General features: G+C 41.0%; 1 protein-coding gene across 2 annotated transcripts in view; it reads left to right on the top strand.

Moving 5' to 3' along the window:
- The window catches only part of Atrnl1 (attractin like 1), a 752,002-nt gene that overhangs the window by 157,363 nt on the left and 577,593 nt on the right, over positions 1-17,046 (top strand). For both annotated transcript variants that reach the window (XM_004659313.2, XM_045148305.1), the window contains exons 13-14: positions 1,635-1,750; positions 7,886-8,018. In XM_004659313.2, the coding sequence (XP_004659370.2) occupies positions 1,635-1,750; positions 7,886-8,018 (249 nt within the window). The remainder of the gene's footprint in view (positions 1-1,634; positions 1,751-7,885; positions 8,019-17,046) is intronic.

The following is a 17,046-nucleotide window of genomic DNA, read 5'->3' as shown; positions in this document are numbered from 1 at the left end:
TACTTGCTTTACCTGTGTGCGTCTGGCTAACGTGAGATATGGAGAGAGATCGAACATGCATCCTTAGGCTTTGCAGGCAAGCGCCCTAACTGCTAAGCCATCTCTCTAGCCCGTGTTTTCATTTTTTTAAAAAAAATTTGATTTAGTAGTTTTCTTTTCATCAAATACAGGCAGTTTGGTACCATTGTTTAGGCTCATCTATGATCTACCCCCTCCCATTGGACCCTCCTTGTTGATGTACATGGGTCGTGCATTGTGGAGTTAGCCCACAGTTATTGGTACGATAAATGTCTCTGCAAATCATGACCCAACATGTGACTCTGACATTCTTTCTGCCCCCTCTTCCGCAAAATTTCCCTGAGCCATGTTGGGTTCATTTTTAGTCTGCTTCAGTGCTGAGGTGTTGGGGGCCTCTGAGGCTCTGGCTCTCTGATTTGGTAGGAGTTGATTTTTCTCTGCGTTGCTCTCCTTCCCCTTTGTGCTGGTATCTGGTTCACAGGAAAACATCACCCTTGCTTATTTCGCCAGTTGTCCTTAGTTTCAGTTGGGTCCCTTTTGAGGTATGTTGGGGCAGCTCTCTTCTTAGGATCTGCATCTATCTGAAAAAGAGAAGCAGATTCTCCAACGGAGAGTAAGTTATCACCCAGAAAATTGAAATAACACTTACTTTTTTGATAGAGAGTTTGATAGGTGTAGGCCCTCTTGTACCCCATGATTGATGGTAGCTTGATATTGTAGAGTGGGCTTGTGTTTGGGTATGGTTCTGACTTGTTTCCCAGCTCCAGCTATGGATCTAGTACCACTGAGTGGATCAGTTAGTCATTGCCAAACAACATTGTAAAGTTAAAATTTATTTGAATTCTATGATAATAGCTTTATTTTAATTTCTTATATAAAATGGAAATTAAGTAATTCATATTTATGAGCAACTATTAGTCAGCACTTTAATTTTTAATGTGTATGACAGTTATTTTCTTTAATTATGAGATGGCTTTACTACATTTTTGATACTACAACTAACAAATGTGTCTAAGTTAAGTTAAACACTGTCAACCTAAACATCTCTCAATGCCTTTAGAAAGAATTTATTATGGGGCTGGAGAGATGGCTTAGTGGATAAGGCACTTGCCTGTGAAACCTAAGGACGCATGTTTGACTCTTCAGATCCCACGTAGGCCAGACACACAAGGTGGTGCAAGTGTGTAAGTTTTCACATGTGCACAACGTTGCGCGTGTGTCTGGAGTTTGGTCACAGTAGCTGAAGGCCTGGCATGCCTGTTGTCTTCCTCTTGCTTGGCCTCACTCTCTCACATAAAAAAAGGCCAGTCTGTTGGGCTTGCCTGAAAACAAGAGAATTTATTATGATGCTTTTTTTTTTTTTTTTTTTGGACAGATCATAATACATTTTTGTGGTAAGCCCTTTTTCTCTATCTAAATGTGTAACATGGAAATGGCTCCTGTAATTTCAAACTACAATGTTGACTTCATCTTTGGGAATGTATTTTGATGCTGTTTTTGTTTTGTTTTTTTTTTAAATTTCAGTTTTCCTAAGTAGATATTATTAACCAGTGAATTAAGAAGTGTGACATTTTCTTTTCCATCCCAACATATTTTGTCTCCTATTTGTGTTACAGCTGCTTCTGATGACAGATGTTACAGATACGCAGATTGTGCCAGCTGCACCGCCAATACAAATGGCTGCCAGTGGTGTGATAAGAAATGCATTTCTGCAAACAGTAATTGCAGCCTGGTTAGTACTTAAAAGTAAATGGTGGTGTTGTTAACATGACATTTACATCCTCTGCCTTCCATTTAATCTCACTGTGTCAAACAGCAAGGAGTTTACATGTCAAAGCAGAAAATATGTGTTGAATCATTCACACATTGGTACAACGTGAAAGTCGTGCTATAGCTTTTTGCTCAAATCGATCAGTCTCTTCCCTCTTACAACGACTATCTTATGTTTGTGAATTTCATGAATGAGACTGAAAAATTTTCCACATTTAGACTTACAGTTTAGTTTCAGATGTCGTCTTTAAGTGCTGTTTTCTGGGCTGATGGAAATAGGTATTAAAGTCATTTCCATGAGACAGTGTTATGGGTCTAATTGTCACACACTTTGTTGTAGTTACCTTCTTGCTTGGACAAAGCACTTGTCCAAGAGTAGCTGATGGGGGTAGTTTTTACAGGGGAAGCCTCATGACGGCAGGAATAAGCATTCCATGAATAGAGGCTGGATCTCACTTCTGCCACAGCAGGTGGAAAAATGCAGCATCAAAGGGAAGCTGACTATAACACCCAAAGCCTGCCAACAACACACCTCTTCCAGCAAGGCGTCACCTCCCAAGTTGCCAAGATGAGAAAGTGGGTAGCAAGTCTTCAGCACACATGAGTTTATGGGGAGCATCTGATTCAAGCCACCACATTCTGCCTATAAATTCATGATTATTTCATTTTGTATAAATGCATTTAATCTAATTTAAAATCCCCATTGTCTTTTTTTTTCAACCCTAAAATTGTTCAAACATCCACATAATCGAAGGTCTCTTAACTATGATCCTATAAAACAAAAAAACACCTAATGGCACAGAGGTCATATTCACACTGCAAAAGATGACATTACGAGTAAAAATTTAACCAATAAGATCTAAGCCAAGCAGGTCAAACATCGAATCTTGTAGTTCTGTGTCCAGTCGGGACTGATACTGAAGTCTCTGGGGTTCTGATTCTGCTCCTGCAGCTTGACTCCCCATAACTCCTTTGCAAGCCAGCAGCTCTTCTTGGCAGCCGTATCACAGTCCTGCCGTCTCCAAAGCCCAGCTCTCCACGGCCGCTCCCAGTTCATTCCTGCCGTGACTCCAGTGGGCCTCATTCAGGGGCTGCAACAGCCCCTGTCCTCTGTTGCACAGTGGCCGCCTTTGAAAGAACGGCCTTGCAAATCAAAACGAGCCTCTCATTTCTGCATTGTGACGCTTTCAGTACTAGTACCAGGTGGGCCACAAATTTTTTTTAATCTCGGGGGGTGGGGGGAATAAATCCAACTTGGAGGAACAGAAAACTCCTTCAGCATTCTGGACCCCTGCTTAGTGCATTCTTGCTATCCCAATGCAGAACCGCTGTCCCACTTTCACTGGTGGTGATTTCTGAAATAATTGCAGCTGGACAGGGCTGCTACTTCCTGCCCCACACTTTCACTTCTTTGTGTGCCGTATATTCCTGCTCATGGCAGCACATTTCTTCTGCAGTCAACTCTGCTTAACTTCCCGTGAGGCAGGCCGAATGCAGCGCAGACCTCACACAAACTGCTTTTAGTCTAGTCACGACCAAGACTTTTCTGCCCCTCCTGAGCCAAGCGTCATAATACACAGTTCTTACCATGTTTATGTCTTCCAACTCTGACCAATATGGCCTATCAAACACTGATCAAAGTACTATAAGATTTCTTTTTGGTCCAAAGTTTCAAGTCTTTCCATATTCTTCCCACAAATCAGTGCTGAAAGATCAGAGCTACATGGTCCGGTCTCTAGCAGCAGCTGTCCTCACTGTCACCAGGTTTCTGTTGTAGTTGCATTCTTGTTACTGGGACAGAGCAGCTGATGGGGGGAAAGGATTGATTTTGGCTTACAGTCTCTATGGGAAGCCTCGTCATGGCAGGGGAAAATAGGGCATGAGTCAAGGTTGAACGTTACTATTGCCACAGCAGGTGGAAAACAGAGTGAGGTAAGCTCTGGCAATGAGGAATTGGCTGTAACACCCTAAAGGCTGCCTCCAGTGACACACCTTTTCCAGCACGGTTGTACCTTCCAAATCTCCCATCAGGGCTGGAGAGATGGCTTAGCAGTTAAGCACTTGCCTGTGAAGGCTAAGGACCCCGGTTCGAGGGTCGATTTCCCAGGACCCACGTTAGCCAGATGCACAAAGGGGCACACGCATCTGGAATTCATCTGCAGTGGCTGGAAGCCCTGGCGTACCCATTCTCTCCCTCTCTCTCTGTCTCTCTCTCTCTCTGCCTCGTTCTCTGTCTGTCACTCTAAAATAAATTAAAAAAAAATAAACCAAATCTACCATCAGCTGGGGACTAAGCATTGAGAACACATGAGCTTATGGGGGACAGATGATTCAAACCATCACACACTGTTTAAATTTAACCTGAAATGTTGATATTAATTTCTCTTTTATCTGACTTTAAAGTACATTTTTTATTAAAACTGGAGACAATTTGGTCTCACGGGTGACTTTTTTTATTATAATAATTGTGGGACTGTATTTCCCATATAGCATGCAGAGGCCAGGTGTATTAATTAACATTCAATGAAGTATAGAACAAAAATTTGAAATTTTAATATTGCCATGATGTGACTATTTCAAAAATCAAAAATTTTTGTTATATTTTCATACATTTATTATTGTTTACCTAATGGGAGTTATTTTAATGGAAATATCAAAGAAGTAAAATGTCATAGGAATAAACAACTTTTATTAGGGTTCTTCAGAGGAATAACTATGTCTATACATCAAATATATAAAATCGTATTTATGTATATGAATATAAAGAACTACTGATGTGATTGTGAAAGTCCCCATGATCTCTTTGTCACTTACAAATGGGACATCCTGGTATAGATTGTGGTGGAAGCATAGAAGCCTAGGAACCAATGAGCTCGCCAAGTGCAGGAAAGGACAAATGTCTCAGCTTAGGAGGCAGGTAGAGAGCATTTCTTGTTTTCCTAATTGTCTTCTCTGCTCAGGCCCTCCATATTGTTGGATGATGTCTACTCACACTGGAGACTGGGGTGGTTGTGTACTTTAGTCAGCTTTTTCAAATGACAATTTTGTAAGAATACTTTTATTTATTTATTTGGGAGGGAAGGAGGAAGGAGAGAGGAAGAGAAAGTGAAAGAAAGAAAGACAGAGAAAGTGAGAATGAATGAGAATTGGTCTCTTGCCAGTATTAAACAACTCCAGATGTAAGTGCCATGTTATTCATCTTACTTTACATGGATACTGGGGAATCTAACCTGGGCCATCAGGCTGTGCAAGTGCTTTTACCTATTGAGCCATCTTTTTAGTCCCTCAAATGGTACTGTTATTTGGACACATACTCACAGACACACCTAAAAATAATATTTGAGCCAGACTATATGTCCTAGTCAAATTGACACAGAAAATTAGATATCACAAAATTAAAATGGAAAAAAATTATTCGTTAAAAATCATAAAACGATTTTATTTTAACCTTTTTGGATAACCCTGGATGAGTTTTTCTGTTTAGACACTGTCTTAATCTGTTTAGGTGCTAAAATAAAACAGTTTAAAGTATGTGTGGCTTATAAGCCACAGGAATTTAATACTCATACTTCTGAAGGGTAGAGACTTCATGTTCTAGGCACTGATTAAGTCAGTGTCTGGTGAGGACTTGAGTTCTGATTCATGGATAGTTCCTTCTCAGTGTCTTCTCCTATGGAGGGATGGAAGCTTTAGTTTCTTTGGATATACAGAAGTCTCCTATATATGAAGTCTCCATTTTATGACCAAATTACATCTCCAAAGTTCTTTCTTCACATAGGTGGCTAGATTTCAATATGTAAATTTTGGAAAATACACATGTGTAGGTAAAGATTCTTCCATCTCAAAAATTATATTATGTAAATTGCTGACAAATGTCATTTTATGACAAGTCCTTTTGCTTTATTTTGTTTTATTTTTTAAAAATATTTTATTTATTTGCAAGGAGAGAGAGAAGGAAGGAGAGAGAGAGATAGAGAGAGAGAGAGAGAGAGGGAAAGAGAGAGAGAAAGAGAGAATGGGTGCTCCAGGGCCTCTAGCCATTGCAAAGGAACTACAGACACATGCTCCACTTTATGAATTTGGATTTACATGGGTACTGGAGTGTCAAACCCTAGATCATTAGACATTACTGGCAAGCACCTTAACCACTGAGAAATCTCTTTAGCCTTGCTTTATTTTTGTTTTGATGATGTGTTAACAGTGAATGCATTGGATGCCATAGTATGAGTGAGCAGATGGCCCACTCTTATTTAGAATTTTCTGTAATGGTGGAACAGTTTCATCAGAATGTTTGATGATTACACTAAACCAAATGCTAATGGATATGAATGGTCTATGGGATTTTAGTCTAAATTATGTGTATTGCTATTCTCTTGCATTACTCTATTTACTGCAGTTTGCATATTTTGTATTTTAATAGATCAAAAAATCATTTATTTCCATAGATTTACATTTAAAATTTATATCTAAATATATTAAAGATTAGTACAGCAATGATTACTCTTCATAGTATATTCACTATGAGTATCTGGTTCATTAGTTCAAAATGTTTCCATTAACATTCTTTCATTGCTGATTAACTTGTTTCTGTGTGTGATTAAAATAGAACCATGTATTATAGTTATTCAGTATCAGTATACAACCATGCTGTTTTTAATGGACAACAGTGGAATTATTTGGATTAGATTCTATTGTAACTATTGTTCTAGGAATCGATAGTAAGCTATTATTCTTATTCAAACATAGTTAGCCATTCTTTTGTCATGTTTATGGGTTTATTTATTCAATAATTCAGGCAAATTTATTTATTTTCAATTAGCTGGCAGGATTTGAAAATTCTGTTCTATTGTCCACATAGAATAATACTAAGATTTATTTGCTATTTAAATACAAAGTCTGGGCTGGAGCAATGGTTTAGTAGCTAAGGCACTTGCCTGCAAAGACAAAGGACCCAGGTTCAAATCCCCAGTACCCACATAAGCCAGATGCATAAGGTGGCACATGCGTCTGGAGTTTGTTTGCAGTAGATAGAGGCCCTGACACACACATTCTCTCTCTATCTTCCTCCTTCTAATAAATACAAGATCTTTAAATCAGAGGAAAATGACTTTAAGGAAGTTTATGTGTTTCTAAAGGAAATGTGGTGGAGGAATCAGTCACAAAATAGCTTGAAACTTGTAAAAGTGTATTATCTGTGATATTTTTAAGGATGAGTAAGATAAACATTGTATCTGGAACATTTTTATCTGTTGTCATAGAGCAAATATAGTTGATTCTGAAGAAATTAGTACTCTTGGCTTGAGGTGACTGAAAGTATAATAGTTTACCAGTAAATATTTGGTGGGTGACATTTAAAGTACCTAGAAGGATAAATATTATTATATTAAGTTTTTATATGTGAGATAATTGTAACTTAATTTTAAGTCCAAAGTGATACACAGAAATAACTCAGTTGGTTATAGCTTGGCATTTGCCTCATATGGACACGGCCTCATCAGCCTGCGTTCCTTAGCTTGGCTGCTCTCGTTGTCTCAGGTCCAGTTAGAAGAATATGCTCTAAAGTTGCTGCAGTTTGCTTGCATACTAAATGACTTGGGGGTTCACTAGGCACAGAAGCAGATTTAAGCCTAATTTAACTCAACAAACTAATACAATGAGAGAAATTCTGATTCAGTAGAATTAAGTTGGGAGCTAGAAGTTATATTTTATTTATTTTTATTTTTTAAAAGCTTAACCTTCTTTTTTTTAAAATATCTTTTGTTCATTTTTATTTATTTATTTGAGAGTGACAGAGAGAGAGAGAGAGGGAGAGAGAGAGACAGATAGAGAGAGAATGGGCGCGCCAGGGCTTCCAGCCACTGCAAACGAACTCCAGATGCATGCGCCCCCTTGTGCATCTGGCTAACGTGGGTCCTGGGGAATCGAGCCTCGAACCGGGGTCCTTAGGCTTCACAGGCAAGCGCTTAACCGCTAAGCCATCTCTCCAGCCCTAGAAGTTATATTTTAAAGTTCACTAGGAGCTTAAAAAGACTTGAAGTTTAAGAATCCTTGTTCACTGGTTCAAAATAACACTTACCTTTATCTCTCAATTTTCTAGTCTGTCAGAAACTACACCAAATGTCATGTGAGAAATGAGCAGATTTGTAACAAGCTCACGAGCTGCAAAAGCTGTTCACTAAACTTGAATTGCCAGTGGGATCAACGACAACAAGAATGCCAGGCTTTGCCAGGTAACACGCCACTGCTTGGTAAATGAGTCTGTAGTCTACAGATGTGTATTAAATTACCATCAGCGCAGGCACCCCATTTTCTAATTGGAGTGGCAACTTATCAGTACTCATATAATAGCATTGTTTTTAATAGGAAAAGTTTCATAACTACATGACTGCAAGTTGTTTTCAGATGTTCATAGTTTCTTGAGTTACTGGTGACCTGGTCGTTTAAAATAAATTATTACTTAAAATGCTGATAAGTTAAAGACATAGACCATAATATGCAGACTCAATATACAGGCTTGAAAAATACTATTTTGTCCTATATTATTATTAATTTTTAAGACTTAGACTTTATTAGACTAAAAGCAGGAAAGAGGAGAAAATACAGCACTCCTGCCAGGTAGCAGGTAAGAGGGGAGAGGGAGCCCGCATGGGGGTAGGGGTAGGGACCACCCATCTCAGCCCAGCCGGGCCAAGATGGAGGCGCCTACCAGACCAGGGACCTGGAAATTCAGGAAACGGGAAATGCCAAAAAGAGGCCTTTCCCACCTAGTAAGCAGCTAACATTTTAATGTGGTGAGTTTTACCTTAAGGCTCACGTGAGCCTGAGAAAGAACTGATTGGTCTGGGCTCAGGAAGGGGTGAAGAGAGAAAGAGAGAAAGAGAGAAAGAGAGAGAGGGAGAGGGAGAGAGAGGGAGAGAGAGGGAGAGCTGATTGGATGAGACTGGATCAGACTCTGAATTTCAGTTCAGCTGGATCAGGTAGGCTGTGTTACACTCTTTTCCTCCCTCTTTGGGGCCCTCTCATGACTAATTCTCCCTCATTCCCCTTCTCTTGAGAAGAAACTCTACCTGCTGTTAGGGGAAAGGGAATGATAACAGGCAGGCTCTACTTCCGGCTGGATGGGGTCATAGAGTATGGCAATTAGCGACATCTGTGTGGGGTATCTAAAGGCCCAAGAGTCAGTCAGACATCCCATCACTACCTGTATGTAGACTTAAAAAATTTATTTATTTGAGAAAGAGAGAGAGGAAGAAAGAAAGAGAGGAAGAGAGAGAATGCATGCACCAGGGCCTCTAGCCACTGCAAGTGAATTCAGATACATGCCCCACCTTTTGCATCTGGCTTCATGTAGGTACTGGGGGATCAAATCTGGGTTGATAGACTTTGCAGTGCCTTAACTGCTGAGCCATCTCTCTGGCCCTGTATGTAGATTTTTTTTTTTAACGAGTGAAAACCATTCTTAGTCTATCAGTATTTTATATTTTATTACCGATAAATTATTGTGGATGGGTGCACTAAGGTTTTGACTTGTCGTCCTTGCATCTAAGTAAATCCCAGAGTGCATCTTCCAATCCATCCTAGGGTAGCTATATACACAAGGAATGAGTGTTCTTCTTAAGTATAGGCTGGTAGAGTGGAAAAACTGAACAACAGCAAGGGTAGAGATAAGGCGTATTTTATAATGACAAGGAGAGCAGAACTATCTGCCAGTATCTTGTTTTAGGTTTTAATGTACCCCTTTGTGCTTGGTTAAACTTTTTAATTTTCTTGAGTGTTTAAGACTAAGCAGGTTGCTAAAATTTACTTAAATATGTATTTTTGGAGGTTAAGATTCTTCACGAGAATCTAGGGACCCGGGAGAAGCACTATGGCTCTATTAGGATGAGCCAGAGCCATGGTGACCACGTGGTCTTTCCTCTTGTGGGCAGCCTGGAGGACCAGTTTTCCTCTGTTGTAGGTGGTACACAATTTCTTTTATTTCTGGGTCTCCATGTCGTCCCTGATGATGAAGACAGATGACTTACCAGAGATCCAGTGTAAAACATTAGAAGCTTCCTATCACCATCTGTGGACTTTTAATTAAATTAAATTAATTAATTAATTTATTTATTTGAGAGCGACAGACAGAGAGAAAGACAGATAGAGGGAGAGAGAGAGAATGGGCGCGCCAGGGCTTCCAGCCTCTGCAAACGAATTCCAGACGTGTGCGCCCCCTTGTGCATCTGGCTAACGTGGGACCTGGGGAACCGAGCCTTGAACCGGGGTCCTTAGGCTTCACAGGCAAGCGCTTAACTGCTAAGCCATCTCTCCAGCCCCGTCCGTGGACTTTTGACCTGGGAATAGAGGCCAATACATATCCATCCGTCCGTCCGTCCGTCCGTCCGTCCGTCCATCCATTCATCCATCCATCCATCTATCTATCTGTTAGCTCCAGTGACTCATGTTGGCTTTGGCGTCTACATATGAATATTAAAACAATAAGAGAGAAAGTTTTAGCAACCTGGAAGGACATATATATATATATATATATATATGGCACATCTGATTATTGAAACATAGCTAGAGAATGTCTCAAAAGCATAAAGTCACTCAGTCTAACATGTAAGTTTAGTTGTCCAGTGACAGTGGAGGCCCTATCTGAAGCTTAGCAAGCAGGCATGTCTTATCCTTTAAATATCTAAGAGCTATAAGCACCAGCAGAATGTGTTACCAGTCCTAAACACAATATTTCTATCAACAAATCTAAACCAATTAGTTTACCCTAGAAAATGCCAGGAAAAGACAAGTCAGACAGTATAAAGTCTTGGCACCTATGTTTGAAAACATCTTTTATTAGTCTGGATAAAACCATTTTGTCACATGTAAGAGTAGAGAATAACCTGATTATTGTTGAACTAAAACAGCTGAGCTCTAATATGATCTTTGACAAATCTGTTTCGAAGAGAAAACATTGCTGGACAAACAATGTTTCTGGTTTAATCTTGAATAATAATCTGATGTATATTAGAGACATTTGATTAAAATAAAGCAATTTTATATTTTAACCATGATTACAAAAATCAGTGATGAAGCTTAGGCAGGCTACCACAACATATTTGTGCCTAACAGAAGAAAAAAGTCACATGCCTGAAGTTAAATCATTTAAACTTAAATAATAAACTGAATGATGATCATTTAACAGGATTATCATGAACAAAAAAGGAGTTACCTTTTTTTTTTTTTTTGTATTTTTTATGTGAGAGTAAAAGTGAGTGAGCGAGCAAGAAGGGGGGGATTGATGTGCCAGGACCTCTCACTTCTGCAATCAGAGACCAGACACGTACCCCAGCTTGTGCACATGTCTGACCCTGCACACTTGCATCACCTTGTATGTCTGCTTACGTGGGATCTGGAGAATCAAACATGAGTCCTTAGGCTTCACAGGCAAGCACCTTAACCACTAAGCCATCTCTCCTGCCAGGAGCTATCTTTAAAACCACAGTTTTCTTAGGTATGAGAATCTTATCTTAGAAAATTAAGCACTAATAAATGACCTTAAGACTCAGTTTCCCCAATACTTAAAACCTTGACAAGCAGAGTAACATAGTTAACTTCACTGAGAACTAAGAGCCAGTTTTTATAACCCTTATACCATGGACAAATTAACATCAGTGAGCTGAAATTTATTATCTTGACATCAATTAGACATATTTTAGAGTCTATCTAAATGTTTTGGTTGGCAATTAAAAAATTTTTTTTTGTTTATTATTATTTATTTGAGAGTGACAGACGGAGAGAGATAGGCAGTGGGGGAGGATGGACGTGCCAGGGCCTCCCGCCACTGCAAACGAACTCCAGATGCGTGTGTACCTTGTGCATCTGGCTAACGTGGGTCCTGGGGAATTGAGCCTTGAACCAGGGTCCTTAGGCTTCACAGGCAAGCGCTTAACCAGTCATATCTCTGGCCCTTGGTTGGCCATTTTTTTTTTTTTTTTTTTTTTTTTTTTTGGTTTTTCGAGGTAAGGTCTCACTCTGGCTCAGGCTGACCTGGAATTCACTATGGAGTCTCAGGGTGGCCTTGAACTCTCGGAGATCCTCCTACCTCTGCCTCCCGAGTGCTGGGATTAAAGGCGTGCGCCACCACGCCCGGCTTGGTTGGCCATTTTTAAAGTCCTTGTTAGAACTAAATTTTGGATCAAAGAACCATTTTTAGTTTATGAATTTTTAAAAAAATTATTTTATTTTACTTTATGTATTTGAGAGAGAGAGAGAGAAAGAAATAGAGAGAAATAGAGAGAGAGAAAGAGAGAGAAAGAGCACACCAGGGCCTTATGTTGCTGCAAATGAACTTCAGATGCACGTGCCACCTTGTGCATCTGGCTTATCTGGATCCTGGGGAATTGGACTTGGATCTTTTGGCTTTGCAGGCAAGCACCTTAACTGCTAAACCATCTCTCCATCCCATTTATGAAGTTTTTAGTTAGGATAGTGGTGAAGCAGTGGTCTCAGTGGTCTCAGTCAAGTTGCTGCCTGGGTCGTCGGGCTGCTGTTCTGATTTCTGGAGCTGGGCACTTGCTTTTCCTACGGGGCAAAGCGAGTCGCTGCTGCTGCCTCTGCTGCTGCTGTAGCTGCCACCACCGGAGCCACCACCGCTGCTGAAGCTGCCGCTGCCGTGTCCACCGCCGCTGCTCCCCCCGAAGCCGCTGCTGCGGGATCTGCCGCCGCTGCCGCTCCTGGGTTCGCTGCTGCTGGGGCCGCTGGTACCGGTGCTGGAGCCGCTGAAGTTGCTGCCGAATTCTGCTCCTGCTTGGGTCCCGCCATCAGCCCAAGTTGGCGTGGCCGGTCCCGGGCCGCTGCTGTGTTCGCTGGAGCTGGGCTCAGGCGGTGGGGGAGGGGAGGGAGCCGTGGCTGCTCTGGTTGTCTCGCTGCTCCACGTGTGCTTCTACCTCGCGGTCTGCTCCTCCGCTGCTCGCTGCCGCTCTCCCCTCACGTTTCCTGAGTTGCGGAGAGCACGGTGTGAGGGGAAAATCTCGCACCTGGCTTTTCCTGCGGCTCGAGCCAAGCCTGGCGGTTTTCTGGTGCGCTGCGGCTGCGGCAGTTGGCCGAGCTGCCGGAGCCGCTGTTCCCGCCTGTGCGGGCTCTGGATGCTCTATAACTCTTCTACTTCTCCGCTGCCGCCTCAGTTTCCTATACACCTCACTTTTTAGTAAAAGTGTGTATTTTGCTGAGTTTTTTTGGTCTTTTTCTCCCCTAGGCTGCTTTGGCGTGGTACCTACGCCGCCATCTTAACCGGAAGTCTCTACCCCAGATTACTTTTTAAAATGCACTTTCTGTCAAAAAATTGAGTAAATATTTTTCTGAATTTTAATACAAATTATATCATTTTAATTAATACTTGCTTTTATTTATTTTTTTTAATTTTTTAAAAATTATTTATTTATTTATTTGAGAGCAACAGACACAGAGAGAAAGACAGAGGGAGGGAGAGAGAGAGAGAATGGGCGCGCCAGGGCTTCCAGCCTCTGCAAATGAACTCCAGACGCGTGCGCCCCCTTGTGCATCTGGCTAACGTGGGACCTGGGGAACCGAGCCTCGAACCGGGGTCCTTAGGCTTCACAGGCTAGCGCTTAACCGCTAAGCCATCTCTCCAGCCCAATACTTGCTTTTATAAGAATTTAAAATTTATAAATTATAAAAAAACTCCTTTTAAAATAATTTAATTTTATTCTTCAAAGTTAACATTCTTAGTAAATCCTAAGTACCTTTTCTTTTAAATATGGAAGATAAAGCAGAAAAATAAAAGTTAGCTAGTTTTATCTTCTTACAACATATGATCCATATGTGCACTGGTTAAGTGACTTTCTCAAAACTGACATAAGAAAATGTCAGAGCTATAACAACCACAGGGTCTTTAATTTGTGTTAGTTTTTTGGCCTCTACCTATTTATGCTTTTTTTTTCAAAGAAAACTTTCTGAACCAAGGTAATTCTTAAAACTATTAGAAAATTTCATCACAGAGTTAATGTCTATAAAAGAATCTTTCTTACAAGTTCATTGTAGGAGAATCAAAGTCTGCTTTTATGAAGAATATTCAATCTATGGAGTGTATCCTGGTCTCTTTTATGTTGTTATAACAAAGTTTCAGTCTCACATGGGCTTGGCAGTTTGAAGTGATGTCACCACACTCAAAGGTGGCCCTGCTTTCTATTCATTCTCACAGCTGAGATGATGCTTAGCACTATGGTGGCCCGATATACCAGAATACTAGGTTCATCAGTACAGTTTATTGTAGCCTCAAATCTCCCAGCATGTTTATTTTTTGTCCCATTAAAAAAAATAGGGATAGGGCTGAAGAGATGGTTTAGTAGTTAAGCACTTGCCTGTGAAGCCTAAGGACCTTGGTTCAAGGCTCGATTCCCCAGGACCCACGTTAGCCAGATGCACAAGGGGGCACATGCATCTGGAGTTCATTTGCAGTGGCTGGAGGCCCTGGTGTGCCCATTCTCTCTCTCTCTCTCTCTCTCTCTCTGCCTTTTTCTCTCTCTGTCTGCTGCTCTCATTTCTTAGTGGTTAAGCACTTGCCTGTGAAGCCTAAGGACTCTGCTTCAAGGCTCGATTCCCCAGGACCCACGTTAGCCAGATGCACACGGGGGCGCACACGTCTGGAGTTTGCAGTGGCTGGAGGCCCTGGCACGTCCATTCTCTCTCTCTTTATCTGCCTCTTTCTGTCTCTGCCTGTCACTCTGAAATAAATAAATAAAAATAAACAAAAATATTTTAAAAAATAGGGATAGGTAAAACTAACTACATCCTTCCTTAATTCATTAAGGTATGAAAAAACCCATAATTAAACAGTTGTTATCTTTGGTGACAGAAACTTTTAGCAACCATTTTGGACAGCAGATAACATCCACAATGAAAGGCAAATATTATGGAAGATGACCAGAACAAGCTAGGGTCCATAATGACACCTGGGCTTCCATGTCAATCTGGGACTGTGGAACTTTTTTTCTTATTGTTTATTTTTTTGTTTATTTTTTGGTAGGGTTTCACTGTAGCTCAGGCTGACCTGGAATTCACTATGTAGTCTCAGGGTGGCCTTGAACTTACAGCGATCCTCCTACCTCTACCTCCCAAGTGCTGGGATTAAAGGCGTGTGCCACCATGCCTGGCTGGAACTTTTCTATGTGAAGGAAAAATACATCTATATTTTGCTGAAAGCACTATTTTCAGTGTATGTTATTAGTTGTGTGAACAAATTTTATGATATAAAATTTTGTATGAAAATCTTAAATGCCAGAATTCTTATAAAAGCAATGAAATTCCCTCATGAGATACAGCAAAATAATAGGCACAAGTCCTGAACAAGTTGTGAAGAAATGCTAAGCATTTAATTATTAAATTGGGTTCTCTCCTATTGCACTGAATTAGGATTTCTTTTCCAAAGGCAATAGTACTCATTTAGGGTAGTATTCCACAGACCAGTATTTTGACTACTTTCAAAGATTGTAACTAGAAATTGAAAATCATGTATATTCCGAAAGGCAAAATATTGGAATTACACATAATCTTAACAGAGATACATATATACATATATATTTATGTTACTCCCTGGCTGTTAATATTTTCAGATTTTTCTAGGTTATTAAATTAGATATCTGCACATACACCCTGTCTACCCAATAGTATATTTCATTCACAACAATTGGCCCGCCTTCAAACTCATTCACACCATCTCACACAAATATTGAGCGATTTGATTATGTCATAGTAGGTTTCCTTTAAACTGAATTGTGAGAACTATATTGATACGATCTGTTCTGTTCTTTCTTTCCTTTTCCTTTCTCCTTCTCTTGAGTTTGATGCACCTCTGTCCTACCTCTACCTCAGAGAACAGTTGATTTGCACTTCCTGGTTAGTGAAGCGGTGGCAATGGAGGCCCGAGGGGAATGGTGGGTACGAGGTCCCGGAACCGGCTTTTCCCAAAGAGTGTGTGTTACCCAGCTGTGCGGCTCAGCCGGCTGCTTAACAACCCAGGAGTCAGAAGGGCTCCTTGGAGAGAGAGTGAGAACTGAAAGGAGAAACAGTTGTGTTCTTTTGCTGGCGCTAGACATTAAGCTGTTTCTGCCAGTCAAAAATTCTCAGTTTAAGTCTGAGTCTATGAGGCTGGAAGGCATCAACAGACCCCAACAATCAGCTTTTATTTTTATTTATTTATTTGAGAGCAGCAGACAGAGAGACCGGCGCGCCAGGGCCTCCAGCCATTGCAATGAACTCCAGATGTGTGCACCCCCTCGTGTATCTGACTAATGTGGGTCCTGGGGAATCGAGCCTCGAACCGGGGTCCTTGGGCTTCATGGGCAAGTGCTTAACCGCTGAGCCATCTCTCCAGGCCAACAATCGTTTTTTAAAACCATCCTCAGGTATAATCCTAGAATTGTAGGATAATTTTGCATCATTTTAGGTATGTTTTACTTAGGACCCTTAAAACTCATCTTCTTTTTTTTTTTGGTTTTTCGAGATAGGGTCTCACTCTGGTCCAGGCTGACCTGGAATTAACTCTGTCATCTCAGGGTGACCTTGAACTCATGGCAATCCTCCTACCTCTGCCTCCCAAGTGCTGGGATTAAAGGCGTGCGCCACCATGCCCGGCTAAAATTCATCTTCTTTAAAGACATATAAAAGCCAAATAAGTCTGATTTAAGGAAATGGGGTATTATCTTTTAAAGTTTGTCACTTATTTTTGAGGGGACCATACTAATAAGAGTGCACTAAGTTTGTAGAATGAAGACATTGATTCTTAGAAAACAGTTAGTCCACCTAACAAGGGATCAGTGAGCTTGTACCATGCAGCAGCCCATGTTGCACGTAGCGAGAGTGCAGGATAAACCAGCCTGCTTGATAGCTGCATCCTGTCGACCGGAGGAGGGGGTAAGCGATTTGTTTTTAAACGAGAGGGAATTGTCCATGCTATGAAGAAAGCTCACAGAGGGAAAGGGTTGGGAAGTGATGGAGGTAGGGCTGATGGTGGGAACTACTTCAGGCAAGGGGAGAAGATGCCTTCTGGAGAAAGCATCACGTGCTCAGAGAGTCGGTCGTGAGGAAGGCAGCTCTGGGTGCTGTGCATTCTAGATTAGGAAATCTGCACATGCCAACCATCGGCATTCATTCTCCGCATAAGCTTTGTACCCAGAGGAGCACATCAAAACGTGCAGCTTTTTCTTAATTAGACATGTGTCCTCTCTTGTGTGTATATGTTTTACATATGTGCTATTTTGG

The sequence above is a fragment of the Jaculus jaculus genome, chromosome 1, assembly GCF_020740685.1.
Source record: "Jaculus jaculus isolate mJacJac1 chromosome 1, mJacJac1.mat.Y.cur, whole genome shotgun sequence".
Classification (NCBI taxonomy): domain Eukaryota; kingdom Metazoa; phylum Chordata; class Mammalia; order Rodentia; family Dipodidae; genus Jaculus; species Jaculus jaculus.
The sequence above is the reverse complement of the archived record's forward strand: the minus strand, read 5'-3'. Positions and strand labels throughout refer to the sequence as shown.